The sequence below is a fragment of the Pristiophorus japonicus genome, chromosome 4, assembly GCF_044704955.1.
Source record: "Pristiophorus japonicus isolate sPriJap1 chromosome 4, sPriJap1.hap1, whole genome shotgun sequence".
NCBI classification, from domain to species: Eukaryota; Metazoa; Chordata; class Chondrichthyes; family Pristiophoridae; genus Pristiophorus; species Pristiophorus japonicus.
In genome coordinates, this window is record NC_091980.1 from 72,928,736 (window position 1) to 72,946,512 (window position 17,777).

Consider the following 17,777-nt stretch of genomic DNA (forward strand, 5'->3'; position numbering starts at 1 on the left):
ATTATAGATGTAATAGCAGCGCATTTGGAAAGCAGTAACAGGATCGGTCCAAGTCAGCATGGATTTGTGAAAGGGAAATCATGCTTTTCAAATCTTCTAGATTTTTTTTGAGGATGTAACTAGTAGAATGGACAAGGGAGAATCAGTGGATGTGGTGTATTTGGACCTTCAAAAGGCTTTTGACAAGATCCCGCACAAGAGATTAGTGTGCAAAATTAAAGCACATGGTAGTGGGGGTAATGTATTGACGTGGATAGAGAACTGGTTGGCAGACAGGAAGCAAAGAGTAGGAATAAACTGGTCCTTTTCAGAATGGCAGGCATTGACTAGTGGGGTACCGCAGGGTTCAGTGGTGGGACCCCAGTATTTACAATATGCATTAATGATTTAGATGAAGGAATTGAATGTAATATCTCCAAGTTTGCAGATGACACTAAGCTGGGTGGCGGTGTGAGCTGTGAGGAGGACGCTAAGAGGCTGCAAGGTGACTTGGTTAGGTGAGTGGACAAATGCATGGCAGATGCAGTATAATGTGGATAAATGTGGGGTTATCCACTTTGGTGGCAAAAACACGAAGGCAGAATATTATCTGAATGGTGAATTAGGAAAAGGGGAGGTGCAATGAGACCTGGGTGTCATGGCATATCAGTCATTGAAAGTTGGCATGCAGGTACAGCAGGCGGTGATGAAGGCAAATGACATGTTGGCCTTCATAGCGAGAGGATTTGAGTATAGGAGCAGGGAGGTTTTACTGCAGTTGTACAGGGCCTTGGTGAGGCCACACCTTGAATATTGTGTACGGTTTTGGTCTCCTAATTTGAGGAAGGACATTCTTGTTATTGAAGGAGTGCAGTGAAGGTTCACCAGACTGATTCTCGGGATGGCAGGACTTGCATATGAAGAAAGACTGGATAGACTAGGCTTATATTCACTGGAATTTAGAAGAATGAGAGGGGACCTCATAGAAACATATAAAATTCTGACGGGATTGGACAGGTTAGATGCAGGAAGAATGTTCCCGATGTTGGGGAAGTCCAGATTCAGGGGACACAGTCTAAGGATAAGGGGTAAGCCATTTAGGACCGAGATGAGGAGAAACTTCTTTACCCAGAGAATTGTGAACCTGTGGAATGCTCTACCACAGAAAGTTGTTGAGACCAGTTCGTTAGATATATTCAAAAGGCAGATCGATGTGGCCCTTACGGCTAAAGGGATCAAGGGATATGGAGAGAAAGCAAGATGGGGTACTGAAGTTGCATGATCCGCCATGATCATATTGAATGGTGGTGCAGGCTCGAAGAGCCGAATAGCCTACTCCTGCACCTATTTTCTATGTTTCTATCCACGCTGCTCGTTACATCCTCAAAGAACTCCAGCAAATTTGTCAAACATGACTTCCCTTTTCATAAAACCATGCTGACTCTGCTTGATTGAATTGTGCCTCACTCTAAACTCCATTCCTTAATTCTAAATTGTCCAATTTACCCAGTATTTAAAATGGAAATAATGTACTCATCATTAGTTGCAACTGTTAGCTCCCACAAGTCCAATGCAGAACACAACCACTCTTTGAATAGCTTTGAGGCCCTATATAGATCCCTAAACCTGAACACAACAAAGCTCATTCTGGTTCCTTCACTACATCATTAAAAATCTTAATTATCTTAACTCAAATAACTACAAAAGAAAAAAAATTGACAGGCCTTCATGTGGGACGATGTCTTGGGAAATTTCACGGCCTACTTTAAAAGTTATGGAAGTTTGTAATGGTTTTCTTCTTGAGCCATACTGGTCATTAAAAAAGCAAAGAAAGACTTGCATTTAAATAGCGCCTCTCACAACCTCTATGTCCCGAAACGCTTTATAGGCAATTAAATACTTGGAGAAAAAAAATAAAGGATGTGACTGCTGTCAACAAAATAAAGTTTACGCATGCACAGTTCCAGTGTTTTTTTGGTCGTTAACTGAAAAGAAAATATTGTCACCATCACAAAGTAGTCTCTGTTGTATTATAGGAAACGTGCAGCCAATTTACGCAGAGCAAGATCCCACAATCTGCAATGTGATAATGACTAGATAATCTGTTTGTGATGGTGATTGAGGAATAAATATTGGCCAGGCACTGGGGATAACTCCACTGGTTGTCTTCGAATCGTGCCATGGGATGTTTTACGTCCAGCTGAAGGGTCAGGCGGGGCCTCAGTTTAACGTCTCCTCTGAAAGACAGCACCTCCAACAGAGCAGTACTCTCTCAGTACTGCACTGGACCGTCAGTTTAGATTTTTTTTTTTGCTCAAGTCTCTAGAATGGGACTTGAACCCACAACCTTCTCAGAGGCGAGGGTTTTACCAGTTGAACCATGGCTAACATGGCTATTGCTAGGCAGATACTCTAGTCTGCCCGTAAATTATTTCCATTATTTTACCTGATATTGATGAACTAATCAGCCTGTAGTTTCAAATCAGCCTGTAGCCAAATTTGTTGACCTCATTGAATATTGAGACTTTGGCCATTGATCTACAAATGTCCTCCCTAGTCTCCTTCAACATGCTGGGATACATGCCATCTGACCTAGGAGAGTTGTCTTCTTCAGTTCCCTTAGATTAATGTCCTTCTGTCACACTGACTAGAGTTATTTAGTATATTCTATATACTACTACCTGTATAATGGATATCAATTTAGTAGTGACCTACTTCTAGAACATATTCATATTTTAATAATTTTCCATTCCTCAGCTTCACTGCCACTTTCAATATTTATCCCTCAATAACAAAAATAGAATATCTGGTCATTATCACATTGCTATTTGTGGGAGTTTGCTGTGTGCAAGTTGACTGCCACGTTGCCCACATTACAACAGTGACTATACTCCAAAAGTACTTAATTGGCTGCAAAACGGTGGTCATGAAAGGCGCTATATAAATGCAAGTCTTTCTTTCTTCCTTTCTTTCATTAACTTTTAGGATTCTAACTTGCTCTGTAACTACTCTTTTGCTGAAGATATATTTGATATCTTGCCTTTTTGCATGTCCAAAATCTCTTGTAACCAATTCTAGTACAGTAGATTCTTGTACTTTTCCCAAAGTTCAGCCTTTATTTTTATTCTATCCTTTCCATACTAATTGTCCTATTCATCCATTTTGTGGATAGCATTGTTTAGCCTATTTATTCCTCTTGGGTATACTTACCTTGCATTTTCAGCATTATAGTTTTACAAGTATCTCATTTTCCTCAACAAATATTTTAGTGATTCATTTATTTTGATTCATCCCTCATTTCTTTGAAGTTTGGCTCCCTAAAATGACATTTTTATCTTGGTCCTGTCCAAGGCCGAGTACCAGTTAATCTTAAATTTAATATCTTGTGGCCTCCTAGTCTCCAAATATTCCACAAGCTCTAAATTATGATTGCTTGCAAGGTCCCACACAAGAGATTAATGTGCAAAGTTAAAGCACATGGGATTGGGGGTAGTGTGCTGACATGGATTGAGAACTGGTTGTCAGACAGGAAGCAAAGAGTAGGAGTAAATGGGGACTTTTCAGAATGGCAGGCAGTGACTAGTGGGGTACCGCAAGGTTCTGTGCTGGGGCCCCAGCTGTTTACACTGTACATTAATGATTTAGACGAGGGGATTAAATGTAGTATCTCCAAATTTGCGGATGACACTAAGTTGGGTGGCAGTGTGAGCTGCGAGGAGGATGCTATGAGGCTGCAGAGCGACTTGGGTAGGTTAGGTGAGTGGGCAAATGCATGGCAGATGAAGTATAATGTGGATAAATTTGAGGTTATCCACTTTGGTGGTAAAAACAGAGAGACAGACTATTATCTGAATGGTGACAGATTAGGAAAAGGGCAGGTGCAACGAGACCTGGGTGTCATAGTACATCAGTCATTGAAGGTTGGCATGCAGGTACAGCAGGCGATTAAGAAAGCAAATGGCATGTTGGCCTTCATAGCGAGGGGATTTGAGTACAGGGGCAGGGAGGTATTGCTACAGTTGTACAGGGCCTTGGTGAGGCCACACCTGGAGTATTTTGTACAGTTTTGGTCTAAGTTGAGGAAGGACATTCTTGCTATTGAGGGAGTGTGGCGAAGGTTCACCAGACTGATTCCCGGGATGGCGGGACTGACCTATCAAGAAAGACTGGATCAACTGGGCTTGTATTCACTGGAGTTCAGAAGAATGAGAGGGGACCTCATGGAAACGTTTAAAATTCTGACGGGTTTAGACAGGTTAGATGCAGGAAGAATGTTCCCAATGTTGGGGAAGTCCAGAACCAGGGGTCACAGTCTAAGGATAAGGGGTAAGCCATTTCGGACTGAGATGAGGAGAAACTTCTTCACCAGAGAGTGGTGAACCTGTGGAATTCTCTACCACAGAAAGTTGTTGAGGCCAATTCACTAAATATATTCAAACAGGAGTGAGATGAAGTCCTTACTACTCGGGGGATCAAGGGGTATGGCGAGAAAGCAGGAATGGGGTACTGAAGTTGCATGTTCAGCGATGAACTCATTGAATGGCGGTGCAGGCTAGAAGGGCCGAATGGCCTATTCCTGCACCTATTTTCTATGTTTCTAAGAACCAGACCCAGATATAAGTTAGAATTGTTGGGTCAAAAATAATTTTGCACCACATTGACAAGTGAGATTTGGATGGTCCATTTTTATTGGACCATTTCCAGTTTATTTTAGACTGATTGAAGTCACCCATTATTATCACAATTATTGTATGTCTTCTCTCCATAAAGCATGCTATCCTTGTCCTATCATTAACCCTAAATTAAGAAGTGGAAGATGTATTTTTAATAAATTTATTTTTCATGAAGCCAATCAAATAAAAATCGGAAAAGTAAAACATGTAACAATTACCAATCAAGTTATAAACATATTTTGGAAATTCTTTGAAGCGTAAAGATCACACTCTGCTTTACATATTGGTGTGACTTTCTCCAGGTCATAAAGGAGGATTCGCTCACTGCATAGTTGTACACACTTGTACAGTAGTTTTATGTGCTTCAGGGTTTAGGTAGTCATAAACGGGATAATCGTACACCTTGCAGAGAACGATCGTACCTTTTCTGAGGCCTTGTTGGATTGCATCACTTTTCTCTGTACCTGGAGGAAGGTGGTGGGTGTGCTTCTATTTTCCATTTGCCATCAATCTGCCCCACTAATTAGATTCATTTACTTAGGTCTTTTAACATGGCAAAGCTGATCTAAAGTTCATGTGCCTTGTAATGCTATCACATTTCAAGTTACATTTTTTCAGGTTACCTTTCCCCCCCGCCACCCCCATTTCCTGGTTTCATTATTTTCATCACACATCCTACTTTTCCTATTGAGAATCTTGAACTGCCATGACATTTTATGAAAATGTAATCTATATGTAAAGTGTAATGCTGACGAGTCAAATCTTTATTCTCAGTTTCTGTTTACTATCCTCCGTTTCGGTTTACTATTCTCAGTTTTAATTTGCTATGTGCTGATGGTAGATATATTTGCATAAATTGGGCACTGCTGTGCTTGCTTCTGTCTCAGGTGTCTGAAGAGCAAGGTCAAGATAACCCACCAGATCATGATCCAATTCATGACCAGAGCTGGTACCTCGACCAGATGCTGCGGAAACGGCTATACGAGGAGTATGGTGTACAGGGCTGGGCCATTGTGCAATTCCTGGGGGATGCTGTCTTCATCCCAGCAGGAGCACCTCACCAGGTAAGGAATGACTACTTCCCATATTTTAGGTGAAAAAAAGGAGCTCCACTGTTTATCCAAGGTTTTAGCTACACTGAAGATTGGGTTAAGAAATAATGAACTTTATATAATGCCTTTCACAAATGAGTGGAGAAGAGAAGCTGTAACTTTACAGAAAAATGAAACACTGTACATCAAATGTCTATTTTCTATGTGATTTTCTTCTAATTATCATTTTATTTGGATAATCTCACTGAAGAATAATCCATGGTAACCATTGTGTAAGAATAGTACAAGTGTGCCTGTACCTGGTGGAGGAAAAGATTATTTCATGGTAATGTCTGAGGGGTTGTACCTGAATGGAGTTGATATTTTGGTTATTTTGGTTATTTCAATTGTTTTATTAAGTTGCTTGTTCTTCATTCTGATTCCCACTATTTCTTTCTACAATGTATAAAATAAGAAGGGCCGGGTGTCTGTCGTGATGGCTGTATGTCTCTCTTTCAGGTACACAATCTGTACAGCTGTATCAAAGTAGCTGAAGACTTTGTCTCTCCAGAACATGTCAAACACTGCTTCCGTCTTACTCAGGAATTCAGGCACCTCTCGAACACTCACACCAACCATGAAGATAAATTGCAGGTACGGTATTGTTAAGAGATACTTCTAATTGCCAATGGAATTGTCTGATCTGAAGAATGTTCCCACTTGAAAATAAGTACATAGCAAACCCTCAATAGTAAGGAAATTCTCAGCATAAACCAACCTGGTCTTGACATTTGTTACAGTGCCGTGGTTAGCCATTCTAAAGATGAATGGCAGAAAGCTGTGATCTGGTGAAGTTGCACAGTGAACTCTAGTTCCTGTCGGCTACTTTCAGAATTGTTCCAAAATGCGTTACTTGATCGTGTCCACAGTCATCTGCAGAATCAGTTTGCAGGTAAAACAGCAACTGGAGCCTGATGTAATTGGCTGCTGAATTGGCAAAAGGAGGCATCAATGCCAAAACTGATACATTTGTGCCGCATGAGAATATCCTATGTAAGAATACATTGTAATTTCACCATTTGAGCAGTAAACGGTTGCCTTTTCTCTCATTCCCTTCCACCCCTGTTTGTAATGTTAATGTTAACTTGTCAATTATGCAGACTATGGGTTAGCATGAAGTTTCTTGTCCTCAGGTGAAGAACATTATCTACCATGCTGTGAAAGATGCGGTTGGGACACTGAAGGCTGAGGAACCCAGACTGGCCAAGTCATAGAGGAGCCATCAATGGAAATCAGACTCAGAGGAACTGTTCTGTAACATACGATCATTAAGAAATACATGCGATTAAAAATGGAGAGGCTGTTTTAGTGGGAGATAAGATGTTCAATAAAAGTCCAGCACCACAGTGGAATGTAGTATCAGTTTTGCTGTGTTCTGCAGCAAGCTTTAAGAACAGAAGATTGGGAGAGTGTCACATTGTAGTTAGTTTCGCACTGAGTTAGTGATTATATTTAAAAAAAAATTATTGAAGTCCCCTTTCCCCTTAATTTTTCCATATTCAAACAAAGCGCTGGGGTAATGAGGAAGGATCTTGTAGAAGTAGCAAAGCCCACAATTATAACATACTCGTGTTCGCAGAATAAGCAGCAAGTTCAAAGGGATAGCAAGTCTTTTTGTTGGCTCACATTGACTATGATCCTGTGATCCCTGATTTTATTTAAGTTCAAGTTGTCTTACAACATTCCAGACACTCGGAGGTTCTGAGCTGTTTCTGTATAGTACCTGGCTACCCATAGAGTTACAACCAGACCTTGCTGGAATCAAAAACTAACTGCTGAATCAGGTGAAGAGATATGGGTTAACGTGTTACAGTTTATAGTTTAGAATGAACGCTGGATCATTCTTTTTCCATCACCTCCAGACCCCAATCAAAAATAAAGGTGGCAGATGGAATGGATTTCTGGTCAAGTCTGTGGATGTTTCAGAAAAATGGAACTGTTTTTTAAAAAAAAAAAATAATAATAATTTTGTTTCTGTTTAATTTTACAAGTTGGACTTTTGTGTCCCAGCTTTGTATATTTAAAAAGAACAGAAGTTATTTTACTATACAAAGGAGCAATCTCTTTCAAACTAAATCTTCTGACCTGCCTGCTGCAGTCTGCCTCCTTCAGCTGGAAACCTTCTAAATGATGCTCCTTTTGATGCAGGCAAAATGGAAATGTCACATTTTTCTCTCTCAATTTTTGTGAGGCATGCCCCTGATACTTGTGGCTGCCAGATTGGTATGTCAGGCAGCTCAGAGAATCTGGCCCTGTGGACACAGGGATGTGGTAGGCATTCCTTATGCTCAGTTATTGAAATTTAATTTGGGGTCATCTGGAGAAATACTAGTTTTACAGTAGGGCACTACATTGTAAAGTGAGCAGTGAGGAAGTGGGTGTATTTAATGCTAGGTTTTGCCGATCTTGGGTCACAAACCAAAGTCTCAGTGCTAAGATGGAGTCAGCTATGCTATAAAAGCAATATCTCTCAACTGGATTTTAACTATTAAGTTATGGAGAAGTATTGAGGAAATGCTGAATTGCTGAAAAAAATTTGCAAGCCCCCAATATTTAATTTCAGCCCCTGAGCCTTTCATTGCTCGATATCGGAACCATGACTTAAAGAGAATCACATTAATGACTAAAGGTGCAATTTGAATCGCACTGAATAAAAATTGGGCATAAAATTTTAACAATTTATCTCCAGTCACTGCATTTGAGCTTCAAGGCAGATCATATGCTGAACTGAGAAGACTAGGGCTCGGAATTCCTATCAGCCCGCTAGCGCCCGATCATCGCCCAAAAGACTGCTAAGACTGGGAAGATTATCGCCGGTGAAAACTCTTCACCCACCCACCCCCCCCCCCCCAAAATTTTTTAATCCGCTGAGCGAAAAACATGGGCCTTGCACTCCCATTCTGGGTGAAAAAGTGCAATTTAGGGTCAATTGGGCAGTTCATAAATAAAATGAGCGAAAAAAAATTTTAAAAACAATAAAAATTTATCCCGAGGCTGTGGGTTGGGCCTAACACCAGAAAAACAATAAAAATAATTTTTCAAAAAACATCAACTAAAAAAAATCAAAAAAACATTCCCAAGACACTTTTTAAAACTAAATCACCACAACACATTTTTAAAATAATTATTAAAAACCAATTACTAACCTTTTTCTTGAAGAGCTACTCACCTACCACCCAGCTCTGTCCGCTAATCCTCGTGGGCGGTTTTTAAAAACTTACCTATGGGTCAGCCAAATGTCGTGCCAGGGCAATGTCAGGATGGTACAGGCCGGTGGTCTGCTCCCCAGTGGTACCTGGAAATCGCCGGCGTAACTCGGGTAAGGAAATTTTCGCTCACCTAATTACTGCCCACAATGGCCAATACTGCCCAGAAACCGGGCGATAAGCCATTGCAAATACCAGCCCTCAGTCATCAAATGGTTAGTATTGCTATAAGTAGCCTTAAAATCTCCTAAATATTTTGAGTCTGGTCTTGAATATTCATATGATTCTGTGCTCTACCGCCCTAGATTTTGGTCCTTGGCTTACTGCTCCATTTATTCTGTGTACAATGGGGCTCCACTCAGAACGACTTCCACGTGGCGATTATTCTTCGCTTCCACACAGGCATCCTGAACTTGATGTTGGGACAAGTTGGCAAGACTTTATAGGGATGTGACTTTCACTTCTTTTTGTTCAACCATCTGTGCATTCCATCAAGAAATACAGTTTCCTTAAACTGCTGGAAGTGATGCCTTTGCCCTTTGGGCTCCACACTGTAAATGAATAAGTTGGTCTCGGGGGCCAGTGAGGCTCAATAGTGTAGCAAGGTTTGCACTATTTACAAGTGATTGAAAAGAAAATACTGAACAGTGTGCAGGTAAATCTTTATTTAAAAAAAAAATGCACACACCGGCGAAGGTTTTGCAAGCCTGTCGCGCTTCCAGTGTATTTAATTCAGATTTTTTTTTAAACTATTTCTGTATACTTTTGATATTGATTTGAGGGGAGGCACACTCACTGCAGTTTTAAAAAATGATTAACTTCGGATCTCAAAGAAAATATGAGCACAAACTGCAGACATTGTCCTCTGATAACAACTTTCAGCATATGACAGACTTCCAGCACTGGCATTCAGACAGATTTAGTAGTACCTACCAGTTTTTTTTTCTCCAAACATACTACTTTCAAGAGTCAGTATTTAAAACCAAAACTGTCTCTAGAAGTGTGTTTTTGTTTTTTTTGTTTGGGCAGGTACCATAGTACCATTCGTAAATCCAATGTTTTTGTTGATATGTATGCTGTTGTGACTTTTTAATAAAAGGATAAAATGAAGAAAAAAAATACTGTCACATAATGTAGAATACTTTGTCTTCATTTACTGCAAGCATTTTGTGAAGGGCTGATTTAGGTTTCAATATTCTTATTAAAATTTAAAGAAAAAAGTTTGTGCCTAGAGTCGATTTATTTAAAGTTTACTGATTTGGAAGGCTGGATCTAGCAGTGTATTAGACCCTTGGCAATTGATCCAGGATAATTCTTATGTGAACTCGCCACCAAAGAGAAAGTATATCAGACCATTAATATCTCCAGTCATCCACAAGTGTAAGGCAACAGCTAAGCAGTGTAACTTGAGGGAAACTTATCATGGACAAATAATCCCAAAATGATGCAGCACAGAAGGAGACCTTCGGCCCATTATATCTGTGCTGGTGCTTGAAATTATTTGGTTAGTTCCATCCCCATAACTGTTAATTTTTAATTTATCCAGTTCCTTTTTAAAATGTATTATAGGTTCTGCTTTCATTGTTTCTGATGCGCGATTCCATTTCCTAACAGCCCTCGGCATTAGAAAAAATTCTCTTAACCACTGCCTCCATCCTTTTTGGTGGTGATCTTAAATTTCTGTCTTCCAGTTACTGATTCACTGATCAATGAAAATAGTTTTTTTCATCTTTTTAACCCCCCTTTTGGAGCCTCTGGCAGCTTTCTCAGCCTTCGCTGTTCTATTGAAAAGAACTCTACTTCATCCCTAGTGTCCTTTTAGTAAGTCATCTCTACTTGCTATGGTCTTGACATCCTTCCCAAAGTAGTGTGCCCAAAACTGGGCATGATATTCCAACCGTAGTGTAAGCAATGTCCCTATTTATAAACCTAGGATTGCATACACTTTCTCAAAACATTGTTAATGATCTGTGTCTCTGAACTCCCCTAAGTTGCTGAGGTTGTACTAGTTAGTTTTACAATTTAGTGAATGTTCGTAATCTTTCTCCTAAAATGTATTGCTTCAAATTTCTCCTCATTAAATTTCATCTAATCTGTCTATAGTCTACTAATGTTATTTACAGTTTTCACAGTTAACCATACTCCCTAATTTTGTAAAAGTGTAAAATACTACAGATGCTGGAAATCAAACAAAACACAATGCTGGAAATAGCATATCAGTTGGTATCTGGAGAAAACAGATGGTTAACATTTTGGGTGTGGCCCCTTCAGAACTGGAACACAAGTTCAACCAGAAAAAGAGAAGGGGCAAGTATAAAAAAAATGTTAAACTCCAGATAAAACAAAGGGTGTTTAAAATGATGTAAGTGGGAGGCCTGAGAAAATAGGAGAGGGTGAAAACTTGGAGTTTAAGAATAAAATTGAAACAAGGTTGAAAATGAGGATTTAGCTGGAGTCAGTGTTCAGACCAAAGTATTGCAGGGTGCCTGGCAGAAAGAGGAGATGCTCTTGGAGCTTGAGTTGAGCGTTGTTGGAACAAGGCCAATGACCGCTTAGAGTATGAATGAAAGCTGGGAGATAAAATGGCAAGTTGCAGGTTGCACTTGTTAATAAAACAGAAATGTTCAGCAAAATTATCTAATTTGCATTTGCTTTCCCCAATTTAGATGAGACACCAGTTTGAGCAGCAATTACAATAGATTAGAGCGATATGCATAACTTGCAGTCTGAACAGAAGCAGTGCTTGGAACCTAGGATATGGTGTGGCTTCTACAACTGAGGAAAAATGAGCTCACATCAGAAGCTGTGCTGCAGAAGTGAGAGTCATAAGGACAGAATTGACGGAGATTGAGAAACTAGGAGAACAGGATTAGAAGAGAAATTCCGAGTAGTTATGAAAGTCAGTGTGCTTGTAATTGATGTCAGTGGAAAGCCTATTGCCAGACACAAGAAATTGAAAAAAGGGTAGGGAGGAGTCAGCGGTGGAACCTGTGAATATTGGAAGCATTGTTAAATTCTCAAGATCATAGTGAGAAACAAGCAGCATTTACACAGTTCTTAATGTAACAAGAGGAGATCTGAGAATTACTGGTCTGGGGGGCAAGGAGCACTCAACACAGCATACAAAAAGATAGGGGTAGCTGGGACCCAGGTGGGTTCCCATAGCAACATCATATTTGGATGAAGTGAGTGGAGTTTTAAAAAGTTGTTCAAAGTGAGAACAAGTTCAGCCAGATAGAGGAAGGTGTTGGTGGATAAGAATGGTTGGGCCACTGTACAAGAGAGAAGCAGAGGGCCTGTAATCTATCCTGGTGAGGGGTGGAGACGTAATGAGACTATGCCCAAACGAAAAAAACAATTGGGCAGAAGAACCTGAAATTAATAAAAGTGGCAACAATCAGCATCAGAGTCGCCGTGGATATAGGTGGGTAGAGTTTGGATAAGGGGAAAGAAGAGCATCAAGATGAGGGGAAATTTGTTTCTACTTGAAACATCAAATTACCAGGGCAGTCCTGTTTGTGCATCTTGAGGAGGAGATAGAAGGGGGCATATGCGGTTGGGGAGCTATGAGGTTGGAGGCAGTGAGTACAAAATCTCCAGACAAAATGGCTTGATCACACAGGAAAATAATGGGTTATGTTTCACCCCTGGTAGATACAGTTTACAAGACTCCAGTCCATTAAACACTTGTCCTTTTTTGCCATTTAGCCAACGTCCTATCCATTACTCCCTTTAGTACCTTGTGCCTTTTTTTTATCAAAAGCTACCTCTGTGGCACCTTACCAATTGCTCTTACAACGTCCATATGCACAACATGGGTGGGAGGAGGCTCATGTGGAGCATAAACATAGACCAGTTGGGCCGAATGGCCTATTTCTATGCTGTAAATTCAATGCAACATCTGTTTCATTTATTAATATCCTAAAACAACTTTTGCATTTGCCAGACTTGACCTGCCTTTTTTTTTTAAACCCTGAGGGTGGGTGGCCTCTTCCTTCAATATATAGTCTGGGAGCCCATCCAATGCTCCTGCCAAGAGATTAGTGTGCAAAATTAATGCACATGGTATTGGGGGTAATTATTGATGTGGATAGAGAACTGGTTGGCAGACAGGAAGCAAAGAGTAGGAATAAACGGGTCCTTTTTAGAATGGCAGACAGTGACTAGTGGGGTACCGCAAGGTTCAGTGCTGGGACCCCAGCTATTTACAATATACATTAATGATTTAGACGAAGGAATTGAATAATATCCCCAAGTTTGCAGATGACACTAAGCTGGGTGGCGCTGTGAGGAGGATGCTAAGAGGTTGCAGGCTGACTACAGGAGGACTGCAACAAATTGAAGGAGGATATTAATAAACTTGCAGAATGGGCATATAATTGGCAAATGAAGTTCAACACATAAATGTGAGGTATTACATTTTGGTAGGAAGAATAGGGAGGTCACTTATTGGAGGGTGTGAATCTAAGTGGAATAGAGGAACAAAGGGATCTTGGAGTACAAATACACAAAACACTAAAACTTGCGGCACAGGCTAGCACAGGCATAAAAAGCAAACCAAGCACCAGGATTTATTTCTAGAGGTTTAGAATTGAAAAGTAGGGAAGTTATGCTAAACCTATATTGAATCTTGGTTAGACCACACTTGGAGTACTGCGTACAGTTCTGGTCAGCATATTATAAAAGGACATGTTATTTGTACTGTAAAAATGGCCGCCCCTTGTCTCTGATTGGTCCTCTTGGAGGATAAGCCACACTCTGAAGTTTCTCTGGAATGTGTAACTGGAACCGCCCAGCCCAAGTTCTCACTGACTTCATAAATTGTAACTCGATCCACTTTGACTTCCAGAAGCCAGCCGAGATCCCTTACCCCAGTGCAAGTTGCATCCCTCCCCTAGCCTAAGTCCCTTACCAAAGCACAAGTACATGACCTTACCCCCCTCCCCGCCATATATAGGGCATTGTGTGCGGATTGTTAACAGGTTTATTGGGTATGAAGTGCCAGTGTGGTGACTTCTGGATTTCATCCACACCAACGATGTCATGTGTGGGTGCAAAGGGGACTGGAAGAACGTGATTTGTCTTCCCTTAGTTCCCTCTCCACCCCCACCCCACCTCCCACGAGGCTCTCTCTCTTTCCCCCCCCACCCCCAAACAGGCTCTCCCCACTCCCCCAACCAGGCTCTCTTTCCCCCCCCCCCCAACAACCAGGCTCTCTTCCCCCCCCCCCCCCAACAACCAGGCTCTCTTTCCCCCCCCCCCCCCCGCAACAAACAACCAGGCTATCTTTCCCCCCACCCCCTGTCCCCAACAACCAGGCTCTCTCACCCTCCGCCCCCCTTCGGTCGGCGGCCCAGCGGGGAGCTTGCCCGTCTGCCTGCCTGCCCACCCGGCTGGCTCTCTGCCTGCCCGTCTGCCTGAGGCTCAGCAGATTAAGTACTAGGAGGATCCGCAGCACACGTGGTTGGACTGATTCCGGTTCGGGGCTGCACTTCTGGTTTGGGCGGGAGGATCGGGGACTCAACAGAAAAAGCACAGTGCAAGTAGTCACTTTGATTATAAAAAGCATATAGAGGCACTGGAGAAGGTGCAGAGAAGATTTACAAGGATGATACCAGAAATATCAGTAAAGGATGAACAGGCTGGGTCTCTTTTTCTCTTGGAAAAAGAAGGTTGAAGAGTGACCATTAATAGAGGTCTTTCAAATTATGAAAGGTTTTGATAGCGTGGATACAGAGAACATGTTCCACTAGTGGAGAAGAGTATAACTAGAGGCCATCAATATAAGATAGTCACCAAGAAATCCAATAGGGAATTCAGAAGAAACTTCTTTACCCAAAGAGTGGTGAGAATGTGAAACTTGATACCACAGGGAGTGGTTGAAGCGTAAGGGGAGGCGAGACAAGCATATGAGAGAGAAGGGAATAGAGGGTTATGCAAACTTTGAAATTATACCCTTCTGTGATTTTGAGGAGATTTGGAACAGAAATGGCACTGTTCCCAGTTTTAATGCCACTCCCTCACATGATCTATTGAAAGTGAAATTTCCTGACTAAGGTGATTAATGCGCTCCATTTGCTAACGTTGGAAAGATTGGGACTGTTTGTTTTCGGAAATTTGGGAATTGTAACGGAAACAGTTGTGAAGGGCTTCGATTAACTTTTAGTTTTTTTAATCCGTCAAAGATCATAAAACTTAATTAGTAAAATCAAATTATTTCCATTGGGGCAGATTATCCAGTAACACTGCAGAACAATGGCTAAGTGTTAGTAAGGTACTTGGCAAAGAAACAAGCATGGTATCCTCTCATCATTTGTGTGAAACTGGACGCTATTTAAATCATTATACACTGCAGGTGAAATTCCTGTTGGACTGCATTTTTTTTTCTTACGCTCATTTATTTCTGATAAACCGTCTGCAAAGCACCTTAGGACATTTTTCTACTTTATAGCTGTTCTAGAAATGTAAGCTGTTATTGTTGTATATCCACAACAGTGATGACACAGAAAGAAAAGACTTGTATTTGTAAAACACCTTAGAACGTCCCAAAGCGCTTTACGTCCAATAAAATACTTTTGAGGTTTCGTTGCTGTTATAATGTAGAGAAAATGGAAGTTTATTCTGTAAACAAATCCAAACTATTTAATGAGATTACAGGCTGTAATTCACGTCTTGATATCCATTCCACTTATGTTCATCAGAACCCTTAGATTACATGACAACTCGCAGCTACACAGCATGTGAGCAAAGCCCTCCCTGCTCGGGTGTTGATCTCTAAATGGCGGGGAGTTTGTAAATTATGTTTTTTCTTTTACTGCCCCTTTCCCACCGCCCATGAACCCACCCCCACACCCGCTCGAAAAGTGCTTATCCTCCAATGAGTATTTTCCTCTGACAGATCGGAAACATCCAGTGGTTTGTTTAGAAGCTTGGGAGCAGGAATTGTGGTTAGTTCTACATGTTAAAATATGGAGATTGCAAGGAAGAGAATCCACGTTCACCTTCACAGCATGAACTGTGATAGAGCCAGGAGACAGAGTCTGGAGGGGTCTGTGTCTGATCATACGAACATACAATGACGGGCAGATAAAGCCTGCCCCGCTCAATTGCGCGACGTTATGACAATATATACGCTCCGCACCCCAAAGGAAACCATGTGATCTCCTGGGCGAAAAGAGATGATAATCCAGGCTAATTTGGGGGACAAATCTGGGAAATTTCTATCCGACCCATCTCGGCAATCAAAACTAGTCACAGCACAGAAATGAAGGTCAACAGTCCAAATCTAAATGAATCATTGAAACAAAAAGTATGAATTCCCCATTAGGACTGGTTTTCGTTTCGTTTTTAGTTTTTTCCGTATAATTCGTTGCTCACTGATTCCTGCGTTGTACTTTCAGCAGATTACGAAATAAATAGGGATGAGGACGTCCTTGTGCCCCCATCACAGGATCATTTTATACTGATGTGTGTTTAGTTCGGACTCCAAGAGAGGAGCGCTCTGTGAATCTGGCCGCCTAGTAGAATCTGGCGGTAGAACTGAAGACCCCGTTCTTCATGGGTTTACAACTCAGCCACCAAGACATGGGAGCTACATTTAGTCGGGCAAATCTCCCTGAAGGCAAACGAAACAACCGGTATAAATGCACCGTCACACTGCACAAGTTTAGCATGTGAGAAACTGAAACTGATGGAGCGAGAGTTGATTGTGAACACTTGAAAGGAAGCAGAGTAAGACGACTCCCCACCCCTCTTGGTTCTGGTGATTCCAGATTCAACCACCTAAGGACTCATTTTTAGAGTGGAAGCAAGTCTTCCTCGATTCCGCCTATGATGATGACACTATAACTGCACCATCCCATCTATCCTTCAGGTTTGTAAACACACTCTAAAAGCAGCATTGCCTGACACCAATATATTTATCTCCACTACTCTCACCAGAGGTCCACACTAAGTGTCGACCTCTTTTTATGAAGAATTTCCTGACATCTGGCCTGTATTTCTTAATTAAACCTCAATTTCTTTCTAGTCGTTCTGACGTTTTCTTCTCTCTGTATACAGTGACCTCACTTGTCTAGTTATGTCTTATACATATCCCTACCCCATCTATAGTAACTAATTGTATGGCATGAGTGTCTTTATGAAGCAGGATAATTATAGCTGACTTAAACGTTCATAAAGAAACCACCTACCTAGAAAGATGGCTGAAGTTGAAGCAACCAAGATGATTGTTATAAGTGGATGTCATGTGGCAGATGAAATTTAATGCAGAAAAGAGCAAAGTGATATACTTTGGTAGAAAGAATGAGGAGAGGAAATATAAATTAAAGGGTATAATCCTAAAGGGAGTACACGAACATTGAGCCCTAGGGGTATATGTGCACAAATCATTGAAGGTGGCAGGGCAGGTTGAGAAAGCAGTTTTAAAAAAGCTTGCGGGATCCTGGGCTTCATGAATAGAGGTATAGAGTACAAAACTGTGGAAATATGATGAATCTGTATAAAACACTGGTTCGGCCTCAACTGAAGTATTGTGTCCAATTCTGGACACTGCAGTTTAGGAAGGACGTGAAGGCCTTAGAGAGGGTGCAGAAAAGATTTTCGAGAATGGTTCCAGGGGTGAGGGACTTCAGTTGCGTGGATAGACTGAAGAAGCTGGGGCTGTTCTCTTGGGAGCAGAGAAAATTGAGAGGAGATTTGATAGAGGTGTTCAAAATCATGAGGGTCTGAACAGAGTAAATAGAGAGAAACTATTCCCATTGGCAGAAGGGTCGAAAACCAGAGGACACAGATTTAAGGTGATTGGCAAAAGAACCAAAGGCGACATA

At 41.2% G+C, this 17,777-nt stretch overlaps 1 protein-coding gene across 2 annotated transcripts in view; it reads left to right on the forward strand.

The window, feature by feature from the left end:
- Positions 1-10,959, forward strand: part of LOC139262960 (lysine-specific demethylase 3B-like) — a 166,709-nt gene extending 155,750 nt beyond the window's left edge. For both annotated transcript variants that reach the window (XM_070878346.1, XM_070878347.1), the window contains exons 25-27: positions 5,540-5,716; positions 6,203-6,337; positions 6,877-10,959. In XM_070878346.1, the coding sequence (XP_070734447.1) occupies positions 5,540-5,716; positions 6,203-6,337; positions 6,877-6,957 (393 nt within the window). In that variant the 3' untranslated portion in view covers positions 6,958-10,959. The remainder of the gene's footprint in view (positions 1-5,539; positions 5,717-6,202; positions 6,338-6,876) is intronic.
- The last annotated feature ends 6,818 nt before the right edge of the window (positions 10,960-17,777 follow it).